We start from the raw sequence: 26161 nt of genomic DNA, 5'->3' as shown, positions 1-26161 counted from the left end.
TTAAGATGTTTTTTTTCTTTCTTTCTTGAACATTTTACTTTTACTCTGTTGCTATTGCTAATTTAATGGTTGTGACACACTTGTAGAAAAAAGTCACTAAAATGCCAAAACCAAAACGGCTGAATATCAGTAGTAAAAATAATATTGGACCAATACTGACTCTTTTTTTTATACTAATGGTCTGGTGATACATCAGTTCTTCATCCACTAATAATATATCATAAGATGTGGAAAGGGGATGGAAAACAGCAATATACACAGCCATGTAGTTGGAAGTTTATTCATGTTTTAATGTAAAAAGTAAAAGCATCTTTTTTGGAATGACAGTTGAAGACGAATGATAGAAAAGCTCAACTATGTACACACACAAAGCTCTAAATGTACACACATAATATCTCAAATGTAAATAATCATCATTAGTTCTTTTATGACCCCATATATTAGTTATATAAAAGCTATCATACCTCACAAAATCAAATAAATACTGTACAGGTCCTTCAGTTGAAACCTTTCCTTCCCATCTTTCCCATTCACAGTGTGTAGAATAGATGAATTAAGTGATGCTATACAATTTTCTAACATTAGGCAGCAGTATTGTACAAGTGATGGGTCAGCGATGAGCGATCATGTGTATTTACATCTGGAAAGTGGTGGGGGACATTGTGCGATGTGCAGTAGTTCAGTTTACTTCGAGCTATAAGTGGAAAACTGTTTGAACAGCATCGTTTTCACTTCCAGCAGTGCTAGTTCCAAACCATGCCTGTGACCAGAATCAATCTCTATTCTCTCATTTGGTATTGCACCAATTAGCGGTAAATCACACATGATTAATGAGTGAATTTGGACACTTAATTATCAAATCAAAGTTAAATAAATAAATAAAAATCTAATTTTCAGACAGCCAACACTTTGCCAATCCAGGTGTGTGCGGTTTCCTTCATGTTTTGGACTTATCACTAGCTGACATTAACAAAAAACACATTAAACTAAACTATGTACTGTGTAACTTGCAGCAAGACAGAAATACCTTCGTGAACACATGTTAATGTGCGCTCAAATTAGCATGAAGGTTTCATTTTATGCTATTTTTAGCTGTTTAAAACATAACTCATGGGTCTTTAAAACAAGGTTATGACTTTTGTAGCAACCCCCCTCCCCCCCAAATCCAGCCTCTGTGGGACTTCTCTATCTGCTCTGTCTCTCCCCTCATTAACTATGCAATGTTTTGAGGGGGCGGGATGTCTGATTAGATGCTGTAAGCATGAGCATGACTTATTCCTAGGAGGAGAAGATAGCAGGAGAAGGAAGGAAGAGTAGATGCAGGGCAATGAGAAAGAGGTTTTTGAGTGCAAGGTTATTATAATATAAAACGGCTTGTTTGGAGGCATTTTTCCCCCTACAGACTCGCAATGCATTTTGGTATAATGTTCCGTTTTAGTGAGCAGGCTTGTTCACTAGATATTACAGTGAGTGCATTGTGGCAATATTTAATCCCCTCAAAATCATTCCACGATTTAGACGACAACAAAAATGGTGCCCTGAAATGCAGATCAGTGATCCATTCTGGTCACAGCCCATGGGTGTGTTCCATCAGTAACACAGAATGTACTTTGCAAGACCCAATATAATCTATATCCATCTTAGGCTGCATCTTGATGCTGGGATGTTTTGTATTGCGGGCTAATAAGGTGTGGATACATTAGCAAGATGTTCCGATGTGATTAAATCAATGACACAGGAGCCATTCCTTGAGCGCTGCTGCCCAAAGTGTCTTGTGTATCAGTGCCTGTGGGGGATGTTTCAATAAACAAAGTGTCTTGTGAATCAGTGCCTGTGGGGGATGTTTCAATAAACAAAGTGTCTTGTGAGTCAGTGCCTGTGGGGGATGCTTCAATAAAACAGTTTGAAGCTGACCCCCACAATGTGTCTTTCACAATGGATTTCAGGCGCACTGGAAATCAGCTCATCAGCTCTCATATACCTCACATGAGTGGCTGCTGTTAATTATGAAAGCACTTAGAGCGGGGAAAGGGATAGCTCATTAGATTTGAGTGCTACTGCGTGCTGGATTGTCCCTCACTTGTCTCAGGAGCGTATATAGCAGGAGGCAGTGGGACAGAAAGTCTGGAAATGTCAGAGAAATAGTGGAAAATGTCTCTCATTGTAACCTTCCGTTTGTAATATCACAGCCTTTCCACATTCCATAGTCCATGGTCCTTTATTATCATCATTTTAATCCAACATTTTGAACGCCACACTTAACTACAATGGAAGTAATATCTGTTGATCTTTTTCACACTTGTTTTTCTATATTATGACTGCATTCAAAGTGTCTTTGGGGCTTGTAGTCTTTTGCAGTGTGAGTACATGTGTGTGTGTGTGTATGTGCACTTGCATGACTATGCGCATGCGTATGCGTGCCTATGCCCACCTGTACTTCCATCTCTGTCTGTCTGTGTTTGTGTGTCTGTTTTGTTCTCTGTCCATCTATCTGTCTGTTTGTCAATCTGTCCATGTCTAATCAGGTGTTTCTTCCTGTCCTCTTAAGGAGCATAGTTCTTGGGCCTTATCATCATCTTGACTGTCTTGAAGGCCTGCCTGTAGTTGGTAGGGTAGTACTCTGTCGTCATGTTGTGCCAGGTGCCCCAGAAGATCCCATTCCTCACTCCCTTGTACCTCTTGTGATAGTACTTCCCATTGAGGTTGGCGGACATGCAGGCATCAAACCACCAGCCAGAACTGTAGTAGGCGCCACAGTTTCCGGAGGGGTACATATCGTTGTCGCGGTCAGACGTGGTGAAGAACTTCTGGTCGTGGTTGAAGTGCTTGTTGAAACTGATGGCATTCCCAGCGGTCCCACTGCAATGATAATCATAACAAGAATTTGCAGTAGCTGTTTACAGTACCGTTTACAGTAGAACATTTTGATGCACTGTGGGCTAAATTTTTGATCAATCGAAAATCTGTTTGAAACTTTTGTGTAGGACGGTCTTAACGATGCAGATGGTGAAGTTTGGTGACGTTTGAAGAAAAAATGTGGGAGGAGTATAGGGTTTAATTAGTTTTACAAATTTGCGTCGACAAAGTTTAGCATGGGACTGGACCTTTGTGTGAAGTTTGGTTTATTTTCATGCATGGGAAGTCCAACTTCCTGGGAGAAGAAGAAGAAGAAGAATAGTATTGGCAAATACAAACAGTGGCGCTGCCGCTTCGCTGGCCCGGCCACTAATTATATCAATATACGCCTATCAGGTGTAGTTGTCTAATGGTACATGGCATGCAGACTATGGGCTACAAAGCAACAGTCAAGTTGTTTTCAATGGAAGCTGACGACACAACGTTCCAAATGACAGTGTAAATCACACATGGGCAAAATACGGCCCGCGGGCCGCATGCGGCCCTCGGGCGCCATCTGTGTGGCCCGCGATGGAATTGCAATTTTTTTTTATTTTTTTTATACAGTGCACCTGAACGCAACATGCAAGATACCCACTGAATAAGTGTCCAATTGTTCATGTCATTCTGGCCAATACTCCACTTCTGTTATAGCATTTCAGTCTGGAATATGGAATATCTTTCAATAATCTTTATGACTAAAAGGCTACATTGAAGTAGAAATTTAAATAATTAACTCATTGGTTTTGGATTTATTTAGCTTCAAGAGTGCATTTTTGTTTGTGTGACCCTCAACACAGGCTTTGAGAATCCCGGGCCACTTACTGATACTTATGTTTAAATTAACCCACTCATATTCTGGTTTATTTCAAGAAAAACATTTCGGCTAGTGGAAATTCTAATTGGCTGGTAACTTTAAAATCTAGCAGCCATATTGGCAGGTGGTCAAAAAAGTTAATTTCAAGCCCTGAGAGCAGGTGGTGACATAGGAGTGAGTGAGAAAAGGATCAAATATTGGTGGTTAAGACTGAATAATGACATCACAACTGTTAGTTAATTTAAAATGAGTTATTCCTCTAAACCTGGCTTCAAATGCCCCCAAGTTTTCGCGCTGGCGCCGTTCGGCCCTCAGCAAAACCTGGTAGCGAGGACATTTTTTGTGGCCCTCTCTATCATCAAAGTTGCCCATCCATGGGGGTTACGGCATGACAATATTTGTTCGCCCCCCGGCAACAATCTGGGTTTCTCATGTGGCCCCCCATGAAAAATAGTTGCCCACTCCTGGTGTAAATGGTGGCAGTTCAAATCAAGGCAGTGTAGGGTTGTTTTATTTAAGTTAGTATTGTTTACCTGACGAATTACAAGGACAAATATTTGCCAAATAAAATATAAACAAGACAAATGCAATGCTATGACAGTCTGACATTATCGGTTGGTGCACCGAGCGTGATGATGACATGAATGATGACCGTCAGTGCCCAGCTGGGCAACACTCAACTGCTCCATTGGCAACAATCAGTACGTTTACATGCACAGTTAAGTCGAGCTATGGTTATAGCTTGGTTAGGCTATTTAGTCGGACTACTGTCCTTGTCCCAGTATACACGCACGGGTGTGAAATCGATTTTCTTTATGGAATCGTGTTGCCTCCGCTACGATAGGTGGCGATATGCACTCTTTCCCCGCAGGCTCCGCCAATTCTAACAACTGTTGGCAGCAAGTCTCTTAATAATGCAGCTATTTCATTAAAAAAAGATTATATAATTATACAAACTTTTCCCTCAAAACGATAACTTCTGGCCCATATAATAGTGTGGCAGTCACTGCACTGCGCAGCATCGCTCAACATAAACACACTGCCAGGCAGTGTGTTTATTAGTGATAGGACATTGTTTTGCTGTGTTCTGAGTTTATGTGTTCGAGCGAGGTTGTGTTTATGTGGAGAGAGAGAGCGCCGATAAACAATTCAAACGTAGGGATGGTCACATAACACAAAGCTGCCTCTTGTGAGCTCAATACAGTTGAAACTAAGATATTCCATTAAAAACTCATTTTTTCTAGACACAGATTTATCTAACCCTAACCCTAGACACAGATTTAGCTACTACATCAACGAACTTCACATTTAGCTTTAGCTAATCACTCCCTGGCCGCTAACATAACAGTTTTACACGCTGTTCGACTTCCGGGTCAAACAACGTTAGCGCATGCGCTGATCGCCTCGTCCAGTTCCAGTCCGACTGGCCTGTATAGACGGTTTTAACTTGACAACAAAAACATTCTAAATTGAACCCCTGCTCACTTCCTGTTGCAGTGTTTGCTAGGACAGGACATCTCCGAAAACATCACATCAGAGCAGGACTGTAATTCTGTGAAAACCATCTATACAGGCAGGGGTAAATCCACTCCCAATCGCATTATCTGGGTGTGTTAGTCAGACTTTTATAACTTCGATTTCAGTCAAGCTAACATGTTTACATGGGCCCGTAGCCCATAGTCTGAACGCAGCGTAACTGGGCCTGCTGTGGCAGCAGAGAAATGTTAGCTACACTTCAGTGCTGAAATCTTCTCCAGTCTTCTTTATTTGTATCAAATTATTCACCCATATTGAGGCACATTAGACAAGGCATCCCGAGCAGAGAAGACCTTTCTAGAAAGAGGCAGAATCAAAATATCTGATTACATTACTGAATTCCCTCCTGGAGCTTGCTTCCATTCAATGAGAAATATAGCAAAGCTAAACCTTTCTCGAGGGACCATAACACCTCACTGTTCTCTATGAATAAACCATCACACACTGTCATGCACACAGCGTACCTGTATCCGCTGATGGACAGCTTGTAGCGTAGGAACTCATTGGCCACATAGAACTGGTCATACTTTGCGTACTCCCGGACGCCCTCAAAGTCCTCCAGCTCGATACGCAGGATCATGTCTTTGGCTTTGGTCAGCAGATGGATATGGTCATTGCCCAGCCAGAACTCACCCCTGCAGGAGAGTAGAGAGGTGGATGAAGAGGGGTGGGTGTGTGATGGGATGGAGTGGAGAGAAAAGAGGGCGAGATGATAAAAATGGACCATATACTTGGACTTGATTAGCAGGAGATGGTTGTTACCCAGATAGAATAGAGTTATTCCTAGGAGGAGAAGATAGGAGGAGAAGGAAAGAAGAGTAGATGCAGGGCAATAAGAAAGAGGTTTTTGAGTGCAAGGTTATTATAATATCTCTCTCATGACTTGGTTAGCAAGTGGACATGGTCATTTCCCAGACAGAACACATCCTTGCAGGAGCATGGAGGAGAATAGAGAAAGGAGGTACAATTGGAATCCAGCTATGAAAATGGCACTGCACTTGACTAAACCCAAGTGTAGAAAGAATGTCAGCATGCAAGCGTGCGGTATAAGGTCTTGACAGGCCTAAATGAACACCACGCTTTACTACCTATCTGGCATTTGAGCCTCTCTAGCCCTAGCCTGGTAAACCCCGCCTCCACGTGACCTCTATGTACTATCAGTCACAAAGAAAACTTACGTTACAGGCATAGTCTGTGACGTCACGTTGAAGGCTGGGTTCACCCAGGCTACTCTAGCCCTACATACAAATTTCGGGAAGTTTTGCAATCCCCCCCCGACCCCCCCACCCCCCACCCCCCGCCATCAATTACTTGTGTTGTGGTCTGTAAATCCCAAAATTCACTAGTCACCTTCACAATTTTACCAAAATAAAACAGGGCATTGGTTAACTGCCAAAGTGGCTTGTGGGCTCCTCAATTTCCCAAGCAATAGCATTTGGCTGCTTGCTGGTATTTATCTCCCATCCTATTCACCTTATGTAGAAGAGTCTGGCTTGAGAGACTAACAGGAAGTGTAAACACAATCTGAAGTTCTGATTGTGTTTACACTTCCTGTGACTCATAAACCTACTCTGACTCATATGTGAGTCAAACTAGGTTTGACCAGGTAAGTCAGACTAGTTTGAGCAGGTAAAACCGCTGGTGTTTTGAACAGGAAGTGGTGACACAATGGGTCAAGTGGGCGGGGCTACATAAGGTGAATACATACCTAAGGTCCTCAAAGCCATTTTTAGGAGAGGTACCCAACCCAGGAAAGATTTGAACCCACATCCCAACATACCTGGGACTCCCGAAGCCCTTCTTGTAGTCGCTCCAGGTACGGTTAAAGCTGACAGAGCCATTGAGACGTTGCTGTATGACGGTCCATCCGCCTCCGTAAGACTCCATGTCACAGAAGACCTCAAAGGTCCCGTTACGGGCATCAGGCGTCACAGGATACACACCGTTCTTCCTCTCCGCCAACACATTGTACTCTGAGCAGTCCCTTGGAGCTAAGATGACTAGAGGGGGAGAGAGAGAAAAAAGAAAAGAGGACAAATTAAAGGGAATACTACTGGATTATCTTATTCAATCATCTTTTCACAATCCTCTATTTCTCTGTGCAAATAGTCCATGACTGGAGAAAAGGAAGGGACAAAGAAAAATTGGAGGAAAATACAGCGGTAGCCATTAGGGGTGGGGGAGGGGATAGATACAGCATAGTATCGCAATATTTTGTGGGCAATATATCGTATCGTATCGTATCGTATCGAATGCCAAGGATCGGGATATTTTATTATACAAAATGTCAAGTGCATTCAACATTTATGACAGGTTTTTATGACAGTGTTGGTCAGTCTGTCTGCTTGACAATCCAATTTTGCTGCAATAAAAATGATTGAAGTGAGATAAACAGACTGGAAACTTTATCTGATTAGATCAAACAGATGTTGACAACGTTCTTTTCCTTTGGGGACATCATTTGCAGTTGCAAAAAGGTAATAAAATCACAATATATTGCAATACTCAATATATCGTAATACTAGCATGTCGCAATATCGCAATACTATCGTATCGTGACTTAAGTATCATGATAATATCATATCATGGGGCATCTGGTGATTCCCACCCCTAGTAGCCATTGTAGAAGTCTACATTCAGGCAGTATTCTGCATGCAGACCATTCTTTCTTTAGTGTTGTATGGTACAATCAAATATGTACATTGTAACAGAAATGCTCCCCAACATGTTATACAAGCAGTGCTTGTCAAGTATGACTAATAGTCTAGCAGAAAGGGCCCTCAGATTTCGAGATACCCCTACCCGAGGTAGAACAAAACACAACAATGATTTTTCTTATCTTTAGGGTCTCCCATTAATGAAATTGATTGTTGTCAAAATTTATTTTTGGGGATTTTTTTTTTTTTTTTTTGCTGTTCTTTAGAACTACCCCAATTCCTGAAAAAGACCCAATACTGACCCTTGGGTCAAACGGCAGAACACCCGGACGTGTGGTTCCCTATTTGGACAAACTGTTGTCTGTCGGTGAGGTAGGATGCAAACCAGGAAAGTGCAACACCAGTGATTCCAATGTTCGCCGGGTGCTCCAGAAGTAGTGGGTGGGAGATGGTATCGAAAGCAGCGGAGAGGTCAAGGAGGATGAGGATGGTGAGTAGTCCAGAGTCAGCTGCACGGAGGAGGTCGTTAGTGATTTTTACCAGGGCTGTTTTAGTGCTGTGATTAGGGCGGAAACCATATTGAAATGGTTCATGGAGGTTGTTTGAGTCGAGGTGGGACTGGAGTTGGGCGGCAACCACTCTCTCAAGAGTTTTGGAGATGAAGGGGAGGTTGGAGATGGGACGGTAGTGGTTCAGGTCAGATGGGTACTGTAGGTTAAGTTATATATATATATATATATATATATATATATATATATATATATATATATATATATATATATATATATAACATATATTTCTTTAGGCCTAGAATAATAAGATAAGATAAGATAATCCTTTATTTGTCCCACAAGGGGAACTTTCAGTGCTACAGCAGCAAGTGGACAGGGTTAAAAAAGAGACAGCAACATAATAGCACGTATAGTCAACAACAGTAAAAACAGAATATAACAATTACACAAGTAAAAATTGCATTAAAAAGTAAGAAATTACATTAAAATTACATTAAAAAGTGCTGGATAAAAGTGCATTTAGTAGCCAATTGAGCCAAATGAGAGCAGCAATTTAAATCATTGTTCACTCAGGAGTGTACAGAATTAAAAAGTCTGACAGCCGCCGGGAGGAAAGAACTCCGAAATTGTGTTTGCAACTTGTAATTGTAACTTTGTCATTCTTTTCTCTCCCATACTGTAAGTGCAATTAAAAAAGAAAGAAAAAAAGCATAGCACCATGCAATAAGATCATTTGTTAGAAGTGAAGTGACTTATGAGTAGTCAAAAATTATTGCCAGATAGCCTAAGTGTTTTTCTAACATGCTGTGACTATGTACATTCTGAGCTGTAAATATACTTGATATTTAGGTGATGGGGCTCATATGAGCTTGTGTTTGTTGCAAACATTTCCTGTTGTGGTCACAGGGGTGGTGGAGATCTTTGTATCTGGCCGAGGGGCACGTCATCTCATAGTCCCCCTATGCGTGCTGCAGAAAGCCATCAGATGGAAAGTTAAACTGCTTTTTGTTTGGTTGTGGTTAACACCTCTCTCTGTGTATGTGAGTGTAAATGTGTTAAATGTCAGTGTTTATTTTAGGTTAGGTTCTGAAGAACAAACTCAACCGCAGTCTGCAGGTTTTGACCTTTTTTTTAAAAGATGCTGGTTTCCGGTACGTTTTATAAGTAAAGGTAGCTTGTTCCAATGCACCGCACCAGAAAATTTAAACGAATGTGCCCCAGACTCCCAAACACTAGCACAATAATCTGGTAGGGTCATAATATGTTCAACAAAGGGCTGATACTGTATTTCATATTTGGATATTTGGACTTTGGCTGTGAAACAAGTGTCCATATATCAGGTCAAATGAGCAGCCACTTTTATTCCTCTGTTCTGTTTTATTTTTGCCTCGGTTATTTTGTTTTCCAGTCCGTTCTCCTGTTTTTGTTTATGAAATGAAATGAAGCACTGACATTTGGGGCTACCATAAAACAAATGTATTATGATTACTACTATACTTGTATTAATGTGTCATGTCAAGACAGGAGATACTACTGATTTATATAGTTTGGATTAAAGGAGAATTTCGGTATTTTTGAACCTGGAGCCCTCTCCTCACATTAATTATTATCTGACGACTCACCCAGTGTTCTCCGCAGCGATTTGGACCGTCGTAGGCGTTGTTGTGATCGAAATAGTACTCCAAGCTTTTGTGCATTTATTGAACTTGAAAAAACTTTCTTTGAACTTTGAATATATTTGAACTGAAAAGGAGAAATAAATGTAAAAATAAATGGTAAATGGACTCAAATAAATTGTATATATTTTTTATATCGGTTATCTTGTTTTCATAATTGTGGGAAGCCAGAAATGTGATTAATTGTACAGCCTTAATGCTATTTGTCATTTAATTAGCCTGTAATTTGTCATTTACAGTTGAAGTAGTAGGCCTATTGTTTTTGGTTAGGTGGTCCCTGAGTTTATTTATATTGGTTAAGTGGTCCTTGGTCTGAAAAAGTTTGAGAAACACTGTGCTAGACTATAAAGAAAGGGAGAAACCGATAGAGAGACCACTAGACAAGACTGGGTAACATGTGATCCACATCCAAGATGTTTGAAAAAAAGAAGAAGAAGAAGAAGAACAAACAATAAATCACTTTGAAAAGAGAGAGACATTGGATAGAAATACCAAAAGTTGGAAAGAAATATTCGAATATAGGAGGGACAAGAGTGGAGGAAAAAGCAGATGAAGGCCACTGTCAGAGGATGAAAGTCAGTGACCTTGTCCCCCGTGTAGCACTACAGGCTCACTTCACACAACTCCCCTGCTTTCTTACATCCATCCCCCATCTCTTTTCATACCTGCCCACTCACTTCTCCAACACATGCTCCTGTCCCCTGTGCCGCACGGCAGGCCACTGTATAGAGCTCCGCTGTGTCTTGGCCCAACCCAGACCAAGGTCCAAATGCCCTTGTCACTTAGCATTTGGAAAGTGAAAGGAACAGACTCGTCAAAACGTGGGAAAGCGTAAAATTGGATTAGAGAGGCGTACCCCCTCCTTGCAGGTTTGAGACCTGGGGCCTAAATTAGATTAGATCCGAGAAGCGTACCTCCTCCTTGCAGGTTTGAGACCTGGGGCCTAAATGATCCTGACACTGGGCACGGAGCATGTGGAGCACCTCTGAGTTGTTTGACACCTGACGACAGTTTAGTCATACTGCTAAATCTGTTCAGTGCATTTGGTACATTACAATAGATTAAGGCAGTGGTCCTCAAAGATGGTCCTCAAAGATTTTTGGCTTCAATATCCCCTTTCCCAGATTTCTGAATGCAAGTACCCCCTTTACCCAACTACAACATTTTGCTTAGAAAACTGCAAGATAAAACTATATGATGCAGTGAATGAACGGTAAGCCAGCTTTTGAATAATACAGTATAACATTACAAAATAAGAAATGGAGTGAAAGAGTTGCAATTAGTGCCTCGTGAGCAGATTTTTTTTTCTGATTCCTCCTTCATTTCTCCCCCAGTTGTACTTGGCCAATTCCCCCTGCTGCCATGGTCGCTGCCCCATCCTCTGCCGATCTGGGGAGAGCCGTAGACACACACATGCTTCCTCCGATACATGTGCAGTTGACAGCCGCTTCTTTTCACCCAACAATGGGGAGCTTCACCGGCAGGACGTAGCACATGGGAGGATCGCGCTATTCCCACCAGTTCCCTTCTGTCCTGAACAGACCAGAGGAGGCGCTAGTGCAGGGACCAGGACGCACACCCTCATTCCAGGTTCCCACCCACAGACACAGCCAATCGTGCCTGTATGGACGCCCGACCAAGCCGGAGGTAACACAGGGGCGCGAACCTGTGACCCTCGTGTTGGTAGGCAGGGAATCTACCGCTACACTAGCCGGACGCCCGGGCAGATTTATGTTAATGTTTCATTTATTTTCATGATTTCTTCTTACATTTTTCCATTTCCCCCTTTCTCTCAAGTACCCTCTGTAGTACCTCCACATACCCCTAGGCCCTAGGGGTACGCGTACCTCAGTTTGGGAACCACTGCAGTAAGGTATACCCATACTGAATGAACAGGGTCACTCTTGGGTTTTCAGTTTTCATAGTACTGCTTTGCTCCATTATAGCAAGGTTAGTCTTAGCTTTCCTCCCTGATGATTAAGGGGCCGTGTCCACCAACCGGCCTGTCGAGCGCTTGAAGCGCTGGTGCTGAGCTGAGTGCTTTGGATGCATCAGGTGTGCGCTGGAGTGGGGAGCACTGAGAACATGTCTCCTGGTGTTTTTGCTAAGCTAAACGTTAGCCTAGCTAACATTAGTTTTACAGATGGACATTTGAAGAAATGTCCTTCCTTTGGGAAAATGAACAATCAATTAATCATATATTTTTATATGATTAAAAATGCCTATCACAGAAAATACTAAATAAAGCATTTTTCCTCAATGAAATCTTTATTTCAAGAAGAACTTATAGTCCAACAACAATCCTCTTAAACAAGGAAGTTAAAGTTTAATTGTTGAACAAAAAACAAAACAAAAAGATACGCGGCGCTCGTAAAGGCAGCAGAGTCCGACACCCCAGTCCGAACCAAACCTCTTCACAAATTAACGAGCCACTGCTACTGCACTCTTAAACACAATTTTAACACAATAAAAAAACACCAGTCAGTCATATCAAATCATATCATATCAAACTATAATGTTAACTTAACTGCGCCCCGCTTGGTAAGATGTCTCATTGCTGCCACGTAGTGAAATTCATTCATTTAACCTCTATTTTCAAATTGCACATGATCGACAACATTCTTAATGGTCGATAATTCTTAACTATTGATTATCGATCAAATTCTTAACGATCGATTAATGCCCATCCCTCGGCTATGAAACGGTCACACCCCTTCTTCATCCTAATTGGTTGGTAGAACTCTGAAGTGACATTGACAAGCGGTGTGCTTCAGAAATAGTTTAAACTCGAGAACAGGTCCAGTGCTCATGGCGTTCAGCGCTAAAAATAGGTCAGGTAGCAGCTTTTCCATAGGAAATAATGAAAGAACAGTGCTAGCGCATCTTAAAATAAAACCACCTGGCATGTTGGTTGCTTTCACTGTTGCCGTCTACTGTAACTTCCTCAGTCGAATTCTAGTGCTGCTTACCAGGGAGGACACAAAATGACTGCAGATGGGCAACCCCACATGGAAAGCAACTCTGGCGCAGGAGTGCAGTTGAAATTAATCTTTGTCAAGTTAACAATTCTGTCTGCACATTGCATGCAAATTAGTGACCTGTAAATTATATCAATGTCTCCTTCACTTTAACTCTCATACTTCCTCAATTTGTACACTGTAGCCTCTCTCACCCTCCTCCTGTACACTGCAGCCTCTCTCACCCGTCTCCCTGTCTCCATCTCTCTAACTAGGAAGCTGTCCCATCAGTGTCCCTAGATACCCAGGAGGTATCTCATCTCAGCAGCATGGGCACTGTGCCTGACCTAAATAACTGCAATACCAGCCTCTTGCTGATTGGCTGCACGATTGCCTGGCTAGCAAACTGGCTGGTTAGCTGATTCATTGGCTGTTTTATTAGTTGCTTGGACAACTGGCGGGCTATTTAGAATAGATGATTGGCTGAGAAGCTGAGGCTGTAGGTTGGTGGGTAGTTGGTTTGCTGACTGGCTTACTAACCTCCTGACTAATTCCAAAACTGACATACTGCTCTCTTATATAGGCTGAGCAATTGGGCTAAATGGCAGATTGACTGACAAGCTGTGGCTTGATGATCTGAATGATTGAGTGGCTGACTGACTGATTAAAGGGATGGCTGCTTGACTGACAGCAAAGGAACAAAACCCTGTTATCAAGGAACTACATGTATGCCTGGTGACAGCCACTGCTGCTCATCCAACATCATAGAAGGAAATGTGTATCCGAATCGATATGGTGTGTTCCCGTCATAACACCCTAAATGGAATTAGTTTTGATGGAAACAAACCCATCGGAACACAGCAGCCTTCCTATAAGGAAGTAGTGTGTTTCCACATTGCAGACAAGCGTTTTTCCAAATGCAGTTCCAATGTGGGGTTCTAATTGTAAGTCACACATTGTCCCTGTTTATCATTGAGCTAATGTCGCTGCACAGTCACATTTATCTCTATTCCTTTCACCTTAAGGCCCCAATCAGTTTTGTAGCAGAGGGAATGGTGATCATTGCTTGCAGCACGGATGGGAATTGGCAAAGGGGGTGAAATCAATGTAGATAACATAGTGAACCTCAGAGCTATAACGAACAAAATCATCTTGCCAAGAATACTATTTGGTCTAGTTGTTGATTTAAATGCTATGCACGTTGGCTCAAGATGTCTGTGGTTTCATCAGCTGCATGTTCAAGTATTCTATTTTTAAAACTTGGAACACTCAATGGATGGAATAAGAGGAATGAACAAACTTAGGATCTGTTAGAATTTAGAATCTGTTAGATGTAGAAAATGGTATATGCCGCTTCTTAGAAAAGGGGTTTGTCCTCAGATGCCTTTTCAAACAGTCCAAAGAGTGTAAACCTTGTTTATTTGAACTGTGTCTGCAGCTTAATGAGCCTTGCCTCTGGTTTCTAAAACCTTGTACGTGTGACTAGATGTTGATGTTTGGTTGCCAGCGATCCATCACCACAACCCATATCTAAATATAAAGGGCTCTATCTTCCGACAGGCGCTATCCCCTAATAGCGCTTTGCGCACTGTTTGCGCGTGCCTTAAGGCACGGAAGATAGCATTCCGCCTGCCGAGTTTTGCTCCCCCACAGAGCAACAAAAAAAAGCACCCCCACCTCACGGGGCATACTTGTAATGATTTATACAGAAATGTAACTGTTTCAAAGTGATATAATTGTCTGGTAGACGTGACCTCCCTGATTTCTAAGTCCCGAAATATGTTGGGGATGCAATTCTTGGCAGGCATGCGGAAACGTTCACGGCACCTGTCGCAAGCGCAAATTAGAGCTGTGCCAATTCTGCCAAAAATCATCTGCACCCCAAAATGCCTGCGCAAACAGGATTTGGGCGGTCTTAACTACCAGAATTATTCACAGGCGTGGCCAGGCAAGGCTGCGCATTACGTCAAACAAAACCAATCAGATTCCCGTCTTGCAATGTCTGTTTGCGCGAGGCATGCAATATGCTGTAATTCTCTCCATGCGTAATTTTTTTATTTATTTTTTATTTCACCTTTATTTCACCAGGAAAATTACTTGAGATCCAAGATCTCTTTTTCGAGTAAGACGTAATAGAGTGTACTCACTCGTGCGAGGACAGAGGGAGCTTATTGACAGATCGTCTGTGGTGCCAATGACCCTTCGGGTTATGAAGGTAAATAGCCTATGTCCATTGTCCAACGAGTTTTCTCAATTCATTTCCCTCTTTGCGATGTGATAAAAGTTTCTAGTCAAGTCAAGTCAAATTTTATTTATATAGCACCTTTCATACACAAGGCAATTCAAGGTGCTTTACAAAAAAATAATCGAAAAAACAAGCAGCAAAGCAATGCACATATAAAAAAACACATAAAAAACACAGCCGACAGTTTTAGTTAAAATATATACTCAAATTAACAAACATGAAACATTATTTCTGTTTTAAATAAGTTACAAGGCATTTCTCAGTGAGTTATAGTTGATTGCCTCACTGAATTATCTGCTAATACCCAATTTTAGCAGCATAATTTGATGTCTTGGCGTGGCAAGGCTGTGCTTAATGACATATCCAAAAGGAATTCCACTTTCCACTCCGCAAATACCTCTCTGCGCTGGGAGCGCAACGGTAATCTCCATGCAGAGCCACCAGCGCAGAGAGGTATTTGCGCGTAAGAGGTCCTTTTCAAAGCTCTTAGCGCAAAGTAATTGTGCGCTGCTGACGATAGGGTAACGCCATCTATCCCACATTTTAGCGCTGAAACGCATGCCAATGCCCAGTACAATTATCACAGGCATGCGCTTGTGTCCGCCCCCAATTTGCATTGCGCATGGCGTTAAACGAGCGCAAATGCAAAATTAGCGCTTTTGGGAAGATAGAGGGCAAACACTTGTATTTGTATCGTATTTGATATATACTTATAACCTATTTTTGCCACGTTTATATGACAACGGTCCCTGCATAAAATGTCAAACCTTTGTTTTGCGGTTTGGCCTTTCGATCCGCATTCATGCAACAACGTGATAACGATCCTCGTGCACATGGATCCGCAAAAACATTTAGCATGCATGCATGCCAGGCCAGTAGGTGGCGGTGTAGCTTTGCAACTCAACACCTCACAGAATAACACCATGTGCCTGCGTACAAATGCTTCCTTCTACAGCGCAGTGAGTACAAACAAACATGGCAAAAGCAGGCTCGAAAACAAACGGACAGAGGATGTGTGGACAGAGGATGAAGTGGGGTTGTAACTCAGAGTAGAAAGCATTTGCATTTGAGCGTTGATCAACTCACAAGAGTCTGCAGCACAAACACAGCTCAATGAAGTGTCATTGTTCTTCTTCTTCTTCTTCTATTCGCACATGCCAGCATTGCATATTGCAATTTACACGGTGACGCAGTGTAGCTTTAAAAAATATATGTCACTCTGGAACCCGCTTTCAAAAGTTTGTGTTTTCAGGCCCCCAAAACACTGTTTGTCATGTGAACGAATGGCCAAACCACAACAAAAGTTTGCCGTTTCATGCAGGGGCCGTTGTCATCTAAATGGGGCTTTGTGTGGGAAACATTATCTACACAGCAATTACGAAATGGCTCACACTCATGTAGTAGAACTGCAGAGGTCTTATCATCTGATTTTTGTTTATTTCCATGGTAACAACACCTCAGGCTTCTACTTCTGTTTCTTTTGGACTCACTTCACGGACACTGTCAGGCACGGCTTCTTGGTCGGAATAATTTACTGGTTCCTGAACTCAACATGACAGATTGATGTACAAAGACAAGTGTTTCTCACCCTGTGTACCACCTGTGACTAATGTTACCAAAGCTGCCTACATTGCAACATCTTCTGTTGTTGGCAAGAGATAATGAGAGAAGTTTTACGCTAGAATGAACGCTCAAGAGCATGACCTCAAGAGGAAGAGAGACATAGGAGAGAGAGAGAGAGATGCCAGGAAGGAATGAAGAGAGAGAAACGCACAGACAGGGAGAGAGAGCTAGCTAATCTACTTAGAACTAACCCAAACGCTCACATCTGTTCTCCACATAAAAAAAAAACACCAGTAGTGTAACGTTCCGATTCGCTCATGCAGTATCAGGCTATTATATTTATTCACTTTCAAATTGACAACTGGCTAGCATGTGTGAGTCATCTTCAAATGTGCTCTCATCCAAATACATTTTTGAATCAGTTTAGTTTCTTATGCCCAGTTAGTTTTCTTTGCCTGACTGATCTGTTTTTTCATAATCTCAGTCATGAGATTCCACATCCTCCACTTCACTTAGCCTCTGCTTACAGAATTGGAGCCGGCAGTTGAAACTGCTGCCTTTAAGCTTTTCTGGTTTCTGGACTCCCGATTTGAAGTCTCGAGTTTCATATTCTGACTGTCACCATTTTGTTTTGTTTTTTTCTTTTTCTTTTGTTTGTTTTTCTTTTTTTGGGGGGCGGGGCAAGAAGTGACCATATTTGAACGAGAAGCGCCGCGCCTGCTGTTGGTCTGGGATCGGTCTGCCGGATCACAGGCGACCAATAAAGATGTAAATCAAGCCCCAAAACATAGTCTGCTTTATCCTCTATTTTACTCTAAATGGGACCATAATTTACTAAATGAACACCAAACTGCATTGAAACTTGAAACTAGTGATTGAGACCATAAACTCATTAGGAAAGTGTTTACTGAGGTAATAAATCAAATGAGATTTCGAGTCATTTTCCCATCGGACTTCTTTTTGCAGCCAGACTGTAAAAAAAGGTGAGTTATATAAAAATTCAACCCCCGTACAGTTGTCATGAATAGTGAAATTAGCTATTGAGACCAAATCCGTTTTTTGTACCAGGCTGTAATTATTTCTGCTGTAAAGTCGGGCATTTTAACATGGGGGTGAATAGGGAATGACTCCCTTTTGGAGCCAACCTCAAGCAGCAATTCAAGGAACTGCAGTTCTTGGGTACATTACTTCCATGTGACGTCGGCCTCATTTTTCAGATTGAAGATTCGGGCTTGTATTCACATTCTCTGCAGTAGAATAGAAACCAAGGATCTCTCCTTCCCTAACCCCTCCCTCCCTCCCTCCTTTTTGAGTATCTCCATATGGAGAGCAAAGGAATGTCAGGGCACTTGAATCAGTTATGTAAGAGGCAATTTGCTATCTTAATTTGACCCTAGTTTTCATACTAGTTCACTCATGCACTCTTGACTCATGAGTATGACCTCAACGTGAAACAATTTTGCAGTGCAATTTTTTTATGCATTAAGAATTCATTTGGAAATGTTGTATCTGTAAAAGTAAAGGGCTGCTTTTGTTGCCATGGTTTTGGTTCATCCAATCCCATCACTTAAGATTCAGTTCTGTCTCTGATGATCATAACCTGCCCAAAAACGTTCAATTGGGCTCATATTGGTAATGGAGAAAGCATGTTGTGACAAACCAATGTGTGTTAATGACAAGGTCCTTGTCAGCCTGCATGAAGATATTAAACAAAAGCTTTGTCGGCCAGGTAAAGGTGACTGTCCGGAGTTGGAATGTTTATAGATGAGATTCGTCCCTTTAGGCATGATTGAATAGATTCCATATCACACCACCTCAACCACTACAACATTTTACGTAATGCTGCAGTTTCCTTGTAAAGACTTTCACGCCGAATTTAAAGAAATAGAATAGAGCAGAATAGAATGAAAAAGGGCTTCTCGATTAGTCTCGAACAGAGAATAGAAAATATTAAAATAGACCAGACAACTTTGAGAAGAGGGGGATGGCTATGAAATAGCTAAAATAGAATATAACATACAAAAGTGAGAAAGGAGCTTTCAAATAGTCAAGAGAAATATAGTGGCTGAGAGGCAGATGGCTATGAAAGAACAACATGTAATAGAGTAGAATAGAAAAGAAAGTACTTGTGTGAGAATAGGGCTGGAATATTCACCAGCGAATTAAATAGAGCACTAAGAACAACGGAACAGAGAATGCTTGCAAAGTGATAGCAGCGAAAGCAGCCTTACACTGTGGGGAGTTCTGAAAGGGACAAGGGTTGTTGCAGGAGGTGCTGAGCTTGTTGATCACTCCAGTGATGTTCTTCACCCTGTTGTCCACCATGGCCTGGATGTTGTCCATGTTGAGCAGGTTCATCCCCTCCAGACGGCCCTGCAGAGCCGAGATCTGGTTCCTCGCGTTGCGCAGGCTGGCTGACATGCGGTTCAGCTTCACCTGGGGAAGTGGCAAAGCAGGGTAGGAGATGACTTTCTGTACAGCGTAATGCGTATACACACAGGCCAATGGATTAGCAGCCTCCCTCAGTGTGAATTGTATAGGATGGAGAAAAGTCACTGAGCGATGGCTGGCTGCCTGCCAAAGTGGCTGTGAGAGTGGAGAAGCTCAGCAGCCTGAGCAGAAATGTACCGCTGTTCGGCTGCTGTCTGGTGCTTATTCCCCACCCTGTTTACATTACCAGGAACTTTCCCTGGTGGATTGGTGCCAGGTAGGCCTTTACAGCAGGGGTTCCAAAACTTTTTCATCTTAGGACCCAAACGATACATTTTGTGTCTCCCTGGGACCCAAACTCACAAAAAACATACGGTAATGAGTTGCCATGACGACCAGTTGGCGACCCATCCCCACATGGGTCCACTGCCCAAATTGGGTCCCGAGTCCCAACCCATAGTTTGGGAAACACTGCTTTACAGGATTTTTAACATCTTTTCAGGTTACATTCCACATACATTTGACTGAGCACATACAGCTGATAAGAGAAATGTATATATATATTTTTCTCCATTACATTTTTTTCTTTCTTTTCTTTGTGTGTGTGTGTGTGTGTGTGTGTGTGTGTGTGTGTGTGTGTGTGTGTGTGTGTGTGTGTGTGTGTGTGTGTGTGTGTGTGTGTGTGTGTGTTTATAAAGCACTGATTGTATTAGATATGAGATCTTATTAGGTATTAATATGACAAGTAGATGATACTGGCTTACTGGAAATTTCACTTGAAATTGGTGCAGTGCCACAGACAGTTTGTACAGAGCCCTAAATCGATTGAATATGGTAAGTGTGTGTGGATTTTACCCAGTTTGTACAGTGCCAAATGTCTGTTGTCTTTTTTCATATCCACAGCAGGCTAAAGTTATTGCCTACTCAAATTCAGATTTCCCTGACAAAGTATGTTCTTATCTCATACTGAAATGAGGCATCTCAAATTATTCAAATCCTTTCTGAATATTGCCCTGGAGTGTTTGCCTCTGAACTCAACCAAATTCAGTTCATTGTTCACTAGGATGGTACATTTTTGACTAAAAACGACGCCAAAACCCCTCAGTCAAAAGTTGCGTTAAAATATGCCATTTCTCTGGGAGTTGCCTTGGTTCAAATGTTGCTGCTGTGCCTCTTACCTGCATCTCCTGCATAGGGCTTGAGCTCGGTGGAATTCTCCCCATCCCGTCTCCCCTTTCCTCTCGGCTGGACCCGCCTTGCAGCTCCTGTCCCTGGTCAGCTTGCTGCTGTCCCAGCGCTCCGGCGCCCCGTCCCCCGCGGCACTCCAGGCATCCACTCTTGAGCTTGTTGACCGTCTCCTTCAGGCTCTGCAGCTCCTTCACGGTCTTCTCCAGCAGCCTGAACTGCTTGGGCAGCTGGATGGTGAGGGGAGGCAGGGTGAGCTGGTAGGGGCAGTCCTCGCCCTCCTCGGCCCCGGAGCCCCCGCACTGGCCAGAGGGTCTCAGCTTCATGGGGCAGGAGGTGGGGGTGCCAGATTCAGCGTTGGCTCCTTTAGCGTCCCAACTCTGGTTCACAGGGAGGTCCGCTGCCTGGTCCGTGTACGGGACCACAGTAACTGTGAGCAGGAGACTGGCATAAATGCAAAGTCCAGTGGTCCTCATTTCCCCCCCGTGAGGTGTGTAAAGAAGAACTGAGTATGTGTGCAAAGTGAAAGAGTGTCGTTACTGCCTCTGAAAGGTACTCGAAAAGTGTGTGTGTGCCTAGAGTAGTGTGTGAGCATGTGTGTGTGTGCCCGCAGCTGCAGATTGACTGTGAGTAAAAGTGTGTGTGTATGTGTGTCTGTGTGTGCGCGCGTGTGTGTGTCCAATATGCAGTTGGATGAAGAGTGTGTGTATCAGTGCAGCCTGCAGGAGAGAGAGAGCGCAGGGGAACTGCTGCTGCCTCAGATAGCTGTGTCATTAATATCAGGACCGAGAGAGGGAGGGAGGAAGAGAGAGTCAGAGAGAGAGAGATGGGGGAGAGAGAGAGGAAGGGTGCCGAGTTAGAGAGGATGGGAGGGGAGCGTATTGCGTAATGCTAAATAGCATATCAGCAGCATTGTGAAAAAGAGAGATACAGCGAGAGAGAGCGATACAGAGAGAAAGTGATACAGGCAGAGATTATGGGAGGGAGGGGGGAGGAGAGGGAGGGGGGGGGGGAGAGAAAGGGATGTGGGCAGAGAGTAGGCAGGTCCTTTACTTGCCCTGCCTGCAGTCAGTGCACGTGTGTTCAGTTGTCCAGATTTACGCTCAAGTCAGCTGACTTCCCTGAAGAGAGAAATGACTCAGTACACAGGAACTACCAACTCTCCTGACGTTACAGTTGTTTTGTATTTTTGGATGTCCCATCCACCTGACCCATTTCATAATCCAAAGCCTTACTAAAAACACGTGATGTATGATCAACAGCACACAGTCACACTTCCACTGCAAATTAGTTTCAGGTGGGTAGCAGGGGGAATTAGGGAGGCTTCGTTTCAATTCGCCTAAAGTTGTTTTTAAATTTGTCCTTGTCAACTAATACCATAAGCAGAAGAATAATGTGCTATTGATCCCAGTGGGAATCTCTGCTCTTTACTCTTCCAATTCCAAAAACGTTTGTCACGTCGTCATGGTAACAGCTTCCATGCTGAGAAACAGGTGCATCACAACAACTTCCTGAGGCAAGTTACTTTTTGTACTTCAGTGGCGAGACATTTTAATTCTGCTGGTCATGATGTGTGTTCACTCAGGTTTCAGGGAATTGAAGTTGTAGCACCTTTGAAAAGGGGGTGATAGGGACAGAGCTCTGTTACAGAGAGAGGCCTTTTGGATCAACACGCTGCAGACTGAACACCCTAAAGGCCTTAATGAGGAGTTGTTGCTTGGTTGTTTCCTCTAGGTACTTTTTACTTGTACTTTTTACGTTTGTACATTCATGTTTCTGCCTGTTCTTAGTGAAGGGCTTTTGACAGGTGAACATATCCGACTGGGCCTTATTTAATTAAATATTTAATTATCTCTATGTGTAAACTCTTTACTAGAAGAGTTAGTATTTGCTATGTACATTTTCTGTATATTTTGTAACTTTTTTGATGTCCTTATATGTGTACGCTTACCTGGTAACTGATTGGATTATTGAATGTAGTTCCGGTTTGATTGTATTTATACGCCATTTCCGCCTGACTCAGCACAACGCTGATGAAGGCTACCTGCTGAAACACATACGTTGTTGCTGCTCTACCTAATTTGTCTTAAACGGCTAGAGGACTTTATTGAGTGCTGGCCTTTTCTCCCTTTTACGTTTTGCCTTGGCCCTGCACCTTGAATTACTTTATTTTTGGAGTGTGCTCGCTACTGCTGTTTGAAGTTACTTTTTGCACCTTAATGACAAAAAACAATCCAACAAAGACAGATAGACGAGATACATGTCACAAATGAAAACTGTTGGACAGGTTGTGGAGCGTTTAGTGAAGGCCATAGCTGACAACAGGAAGTTGTAATCCATCGGTTTCTCTACGCAGAAGCATTGAGAAACAGAATGTGAAAAGGGCCCGTTGGGCAAATGTCAAGCTGCAATAGACTGAAATGATTTGGAATTGAATTTGGTCTCTGTGTACTAGACTCTTTGTTTAAATATTAGGCAAATAGAACTGATTTATTAATAAGCACACTTGTTTTTCGATATAATGATAGTTTGTGGTGCTGTGGTCAGTCTTGGTGGGTTTTAGACGATCATAATTGGAATCGTTCTCATACTTTCACATTCATTATTCATCCTCTAGGCAATTTCATTGAGCATTTTTATAATAGTTGTTAAGTCATGCAGACTGTTAAAATTAATTGTTTACTCTGCAGTACAAACTGCTCTTGCTCTTCCCAGCTTTGGAACCAGAGCCAGCATCTGATAAAACACCCCTCTACATCTGAACATTTGCCAATAGAGTCTTGGTAATACAAACTTATAGCAAGTCTGTTAACCTGGAATGTTAGGGGGGGGGTGTAGGAGGGGCATAGCTATTGTTCTGATGTGTCAAACAGTACCAATGCATAGTATGTGACTTACTGTACAACCATGTGTCATGTAATTATCTCTGACAGACGTAAGCCTGGAGGGAGAGCGTGCACTTGGTCGTGTGAGTGGGTGAGTGAGTGTGTGTGTGTGTGTGTGTGTGTGTGTGTGTGTGTGTGTGTGTGTGTGTGTGTGTGTGTGTGTGTGTGTGTGTGTGTGTGTGTGTGTGAGAGAGAGAGAGAGAGTGTGTGTGAGATGTGTGTGTGTATTTGTCGGACTCAGCAGCTAACCCTGCATTCTGGACCAATCAGCCTAATATTTCCTGTGCACATTTATGCCTCTATGCTCAACGAGTCTGACCTCTCGTTGTTGCGGTGATTCACAATTGTTTAAAAACCTATTTTATTGACTGTTTTTATGCGGTCATTACAATGACTGCGATCATCAGACCAGAACTATCAGACCTATTGGTTCTTATAGACCCCCTCATAGCCCAACTTAATCTTACAAACATCAGGAGATTCTAGGAGCAGCACTGATAATAAAAAAAAGCCTACAGTAGCTTGCATTTTTTTGCTATGATGTACTTCTCTCCATGCAGCATGCATCATTAAATAAACACTTAATCAACAGCAAATCATTATTCTTTATTATCAATTTATTCATCAATTGGCGTCAAGGGGGGTACTGATGAGAAAATCTATGCTATTCCAATGGATTGATAAACATGATGCTCAGTATCCTCTGACTGCTGACTCCTCCGGCCGGTATATGAGCGCAAGCAATCCTACGGAAAACAGCATGGTGGCGAAGATAACAAAAACGGGAATTTATTCATTTAATTTCTTGCCTAACTTCAGTGGATCATGACATATCGGCTATGGAATTAATATGCAGATTGCTCCGGGTCAAAACAAGACCAAACTTTTCTATGGATGTCAGTTTTTGAGTCACGGCAAATGCCAAAATGTGCCCTGCAACCAACTAGGTAAGGCCTTTAAGCAGCTGGCTCAGGCTGACATGCCCGTTTTAATGCTGTAATGTTCGCTTGAGTGAATACAAAGCACAGTTGTCTTACCTTGGTGTGCAACCCCGCCAACACTAATGTAATGTATGCTTTGACTGCAAGGGCTGATTTAAAGAATTCAAGGTTTTTTTTACAACCTGGACCTTATTTCCAGCTCTATTTATGCTTTATAACTCACCCTGAACAGAACTTTCTGAAAACTATTCACTATAAATCTAGACCGGCCCGTGAAAACGGCCTGGAACAGATAAGGCTATGAGCCGGTACGTGGCAGAGAATAAGCTATTTACAGGACATAAATACATGCTTTGCAGGTGCCCCTATGTCCTCTCTTCCAGGCTGTTTCGCGGCCTGTTCTAGCTTTATATTGAATTGTTTTCAGAAATGTCTAGGGTGAGTTATAAAACATAGATAGAGCTTTAGAGAGATAGAATTCTCCTTTAAGGGAGCCGGTATTACAGTAACAGGTGTTGTTTTCCAAGTCTGTTCGCCCATCAGATAGTGTTTCCCGTAGCGGTGCCCTTTGTAGTTGGGTTTTGGTTTAGTTACCGCCGGTATGTTATGGCTAGGTGTAGCAGAGCCTGGCGGAGATCTGCATTCTGCTGAGTGCATGTTAGGTAATGTGTCCTCTTCTCTGGCAGCTTCTGATGTCTCATTCTGTTGTATTTCTAGAGAACTGCCAATTTTGGATAATTGATTTCATCTACGGTAGTGGCTCTTGGTAGTCATCTGGAAACTCAGATCAACGGCGCAGACCAAAATGCCTCTAGACGCAATTGGATAGACCTACAACCAATCAGTGCAAGGGAACGTGTGACGTATAGCGTGTGTTTTGAATGGTGCTCTCAAGCGTCTCTGGCGCTCCTCTGTCAGTCATCGTATCAAACCGGCCCCGTATTAGATAGATGGCTGTGATTGGCCTGACCATTTTCAGTCGTGTGGGAAATGTCTCTAAACAGGAAGGAGGCCAGACGCATCTGCCACAGCAATTAAAGCATGAGCTCACAGGTTCATCAAGGTCCCAGCGTAGACACTTGGTCAGTGGCGATTCTCGAGTCTGTTGGGGCCAGCATCATCATCATCATTATCATTTTGTGTCACGAAGTGACGGAACATTGTGACAAAATCAGTGACATCAGTCTCCATCCTAGAAATTGAGTGTGCGTAGCGCATGAGATTGCTAGTAGGAAAGAATTCCCAGGGCCCCCTCTCCAACCAGCATTCATCACCACCATTAAGCTATAAATACTGGTAGCCTAATCTGACACCAAAAAGAAAAGAAAATCTAAACATTTTTTATAAAAAATGTTCACATTACTAATGATTAATAGAATGTTCTAAAAAACAAACAAACAAACATGACACCATTGCTAGCTAAAGTTATTCAAGTATCTTCCCCATTAAGACTAGACTAAATAACAGCATTCTGCATTCTGCATATCTGCTGCACTGTCTTGCTTTCGTTTCCTCCTCATCCTCTTTTTATCTTCCTCTCTTCACTTCCAGCTAACTCTTTGTCATTTTCCTTCATTCGTTTTCACTTTCAATTCAAGAGAATGTACCAAGCAAGTTTGACGGAAATTACATGGCACCCCTTTAGGAAGTTTCCTACTGTGATGTCATGTCATTGCAAATGGGGCAAATGTTACTCAATAGCACTTTACTTTCCTTAGAAAGTGATTCACTCTGGCTGGAGGCCTAACCCTGAGTCAACCATGGGCTTTGTCTGAAGCCAGTGGATATCAGGACGGTATAGAGACATTTGGGCTGAGCAAAACACTTTCATAATGCCAAATACAAAGTAAGAGATGCAGAGG

General features: G+C 42.5%; 2 protein-coding genes across 2 annotated transcripts in view; one reads left to right on the top strand and one right to left on the bottom strand.

Annotated features, from left to right (window-relative positions):
- Positions 1–26161, top strand: part of ccdc146 (coiled-coil domain containing 146) — a gene marked incomplete at both ends in the record, with an annotated part of 101013 nt that overhangs the window by 11444 nt on the left and 63408 nt on the right. The window lies entirely within an intron of this gene.
- Positions 278–21176, bottom strand: fgl2a (fibrinogen-like 2a). Its single transcript, XM_083650868.1, has 5 exons — positions 20467–21176; positions 19090–19294; positions 7029–7248; positions 5713–5883; positions 278–2859 (listed from the first exon to the last, which is right to left on the bottom strand). Exons 1-5 carry the CDS (start codon positions 20947–20949, stop codon positions 2544–2546), a joined length of 1395 nt encoding a protein of 464 aa, XP_083506994.1. The 5' UTR covers positions 20950–21176; the 3' UTR covers positions 278–2543.

Source organism: Poromitra crassiceps (genome assembly GCF_964638095.1).
Source record: "Poromitra crassiceps genome assembly, chromosome: 2".
Classification (NCBI taxonomy): Eukaryota; Metazoa; Chordata; class Actinopteri; order Beryciformes; family Melamphaidae; genus Poromitra; species Poromitra crassiceps.
This window is presented reverse-complemented; position numbering and strand designations above follow the sequence as displayed.

Excerpts from the sequence above, each read along its gene's own strand:
- fgl2a (XM_083650868.1), bottom strand. The coding sequence starts at position 20,949 with ATGAGGACCACTGGACTTTGCATTTATGCCAGTCTCCTGCTCACAGTT. Across the intron at positions 19,295-20,466 it reads GCCCTATGCAGGAGATGCAG|GTGAAGCTGAACCGCATGTC; the intron begins GTAAGAGGCACA and ends CCACTTCCCCAG. Across the intron at positions 2,860-5,712 it reads CTGTCCATCAGCGGATACAG|TGGGACCGCTGGGAATGCCA; the intron begins GTACGCTGTGTG and ends TTATCATTGCAG.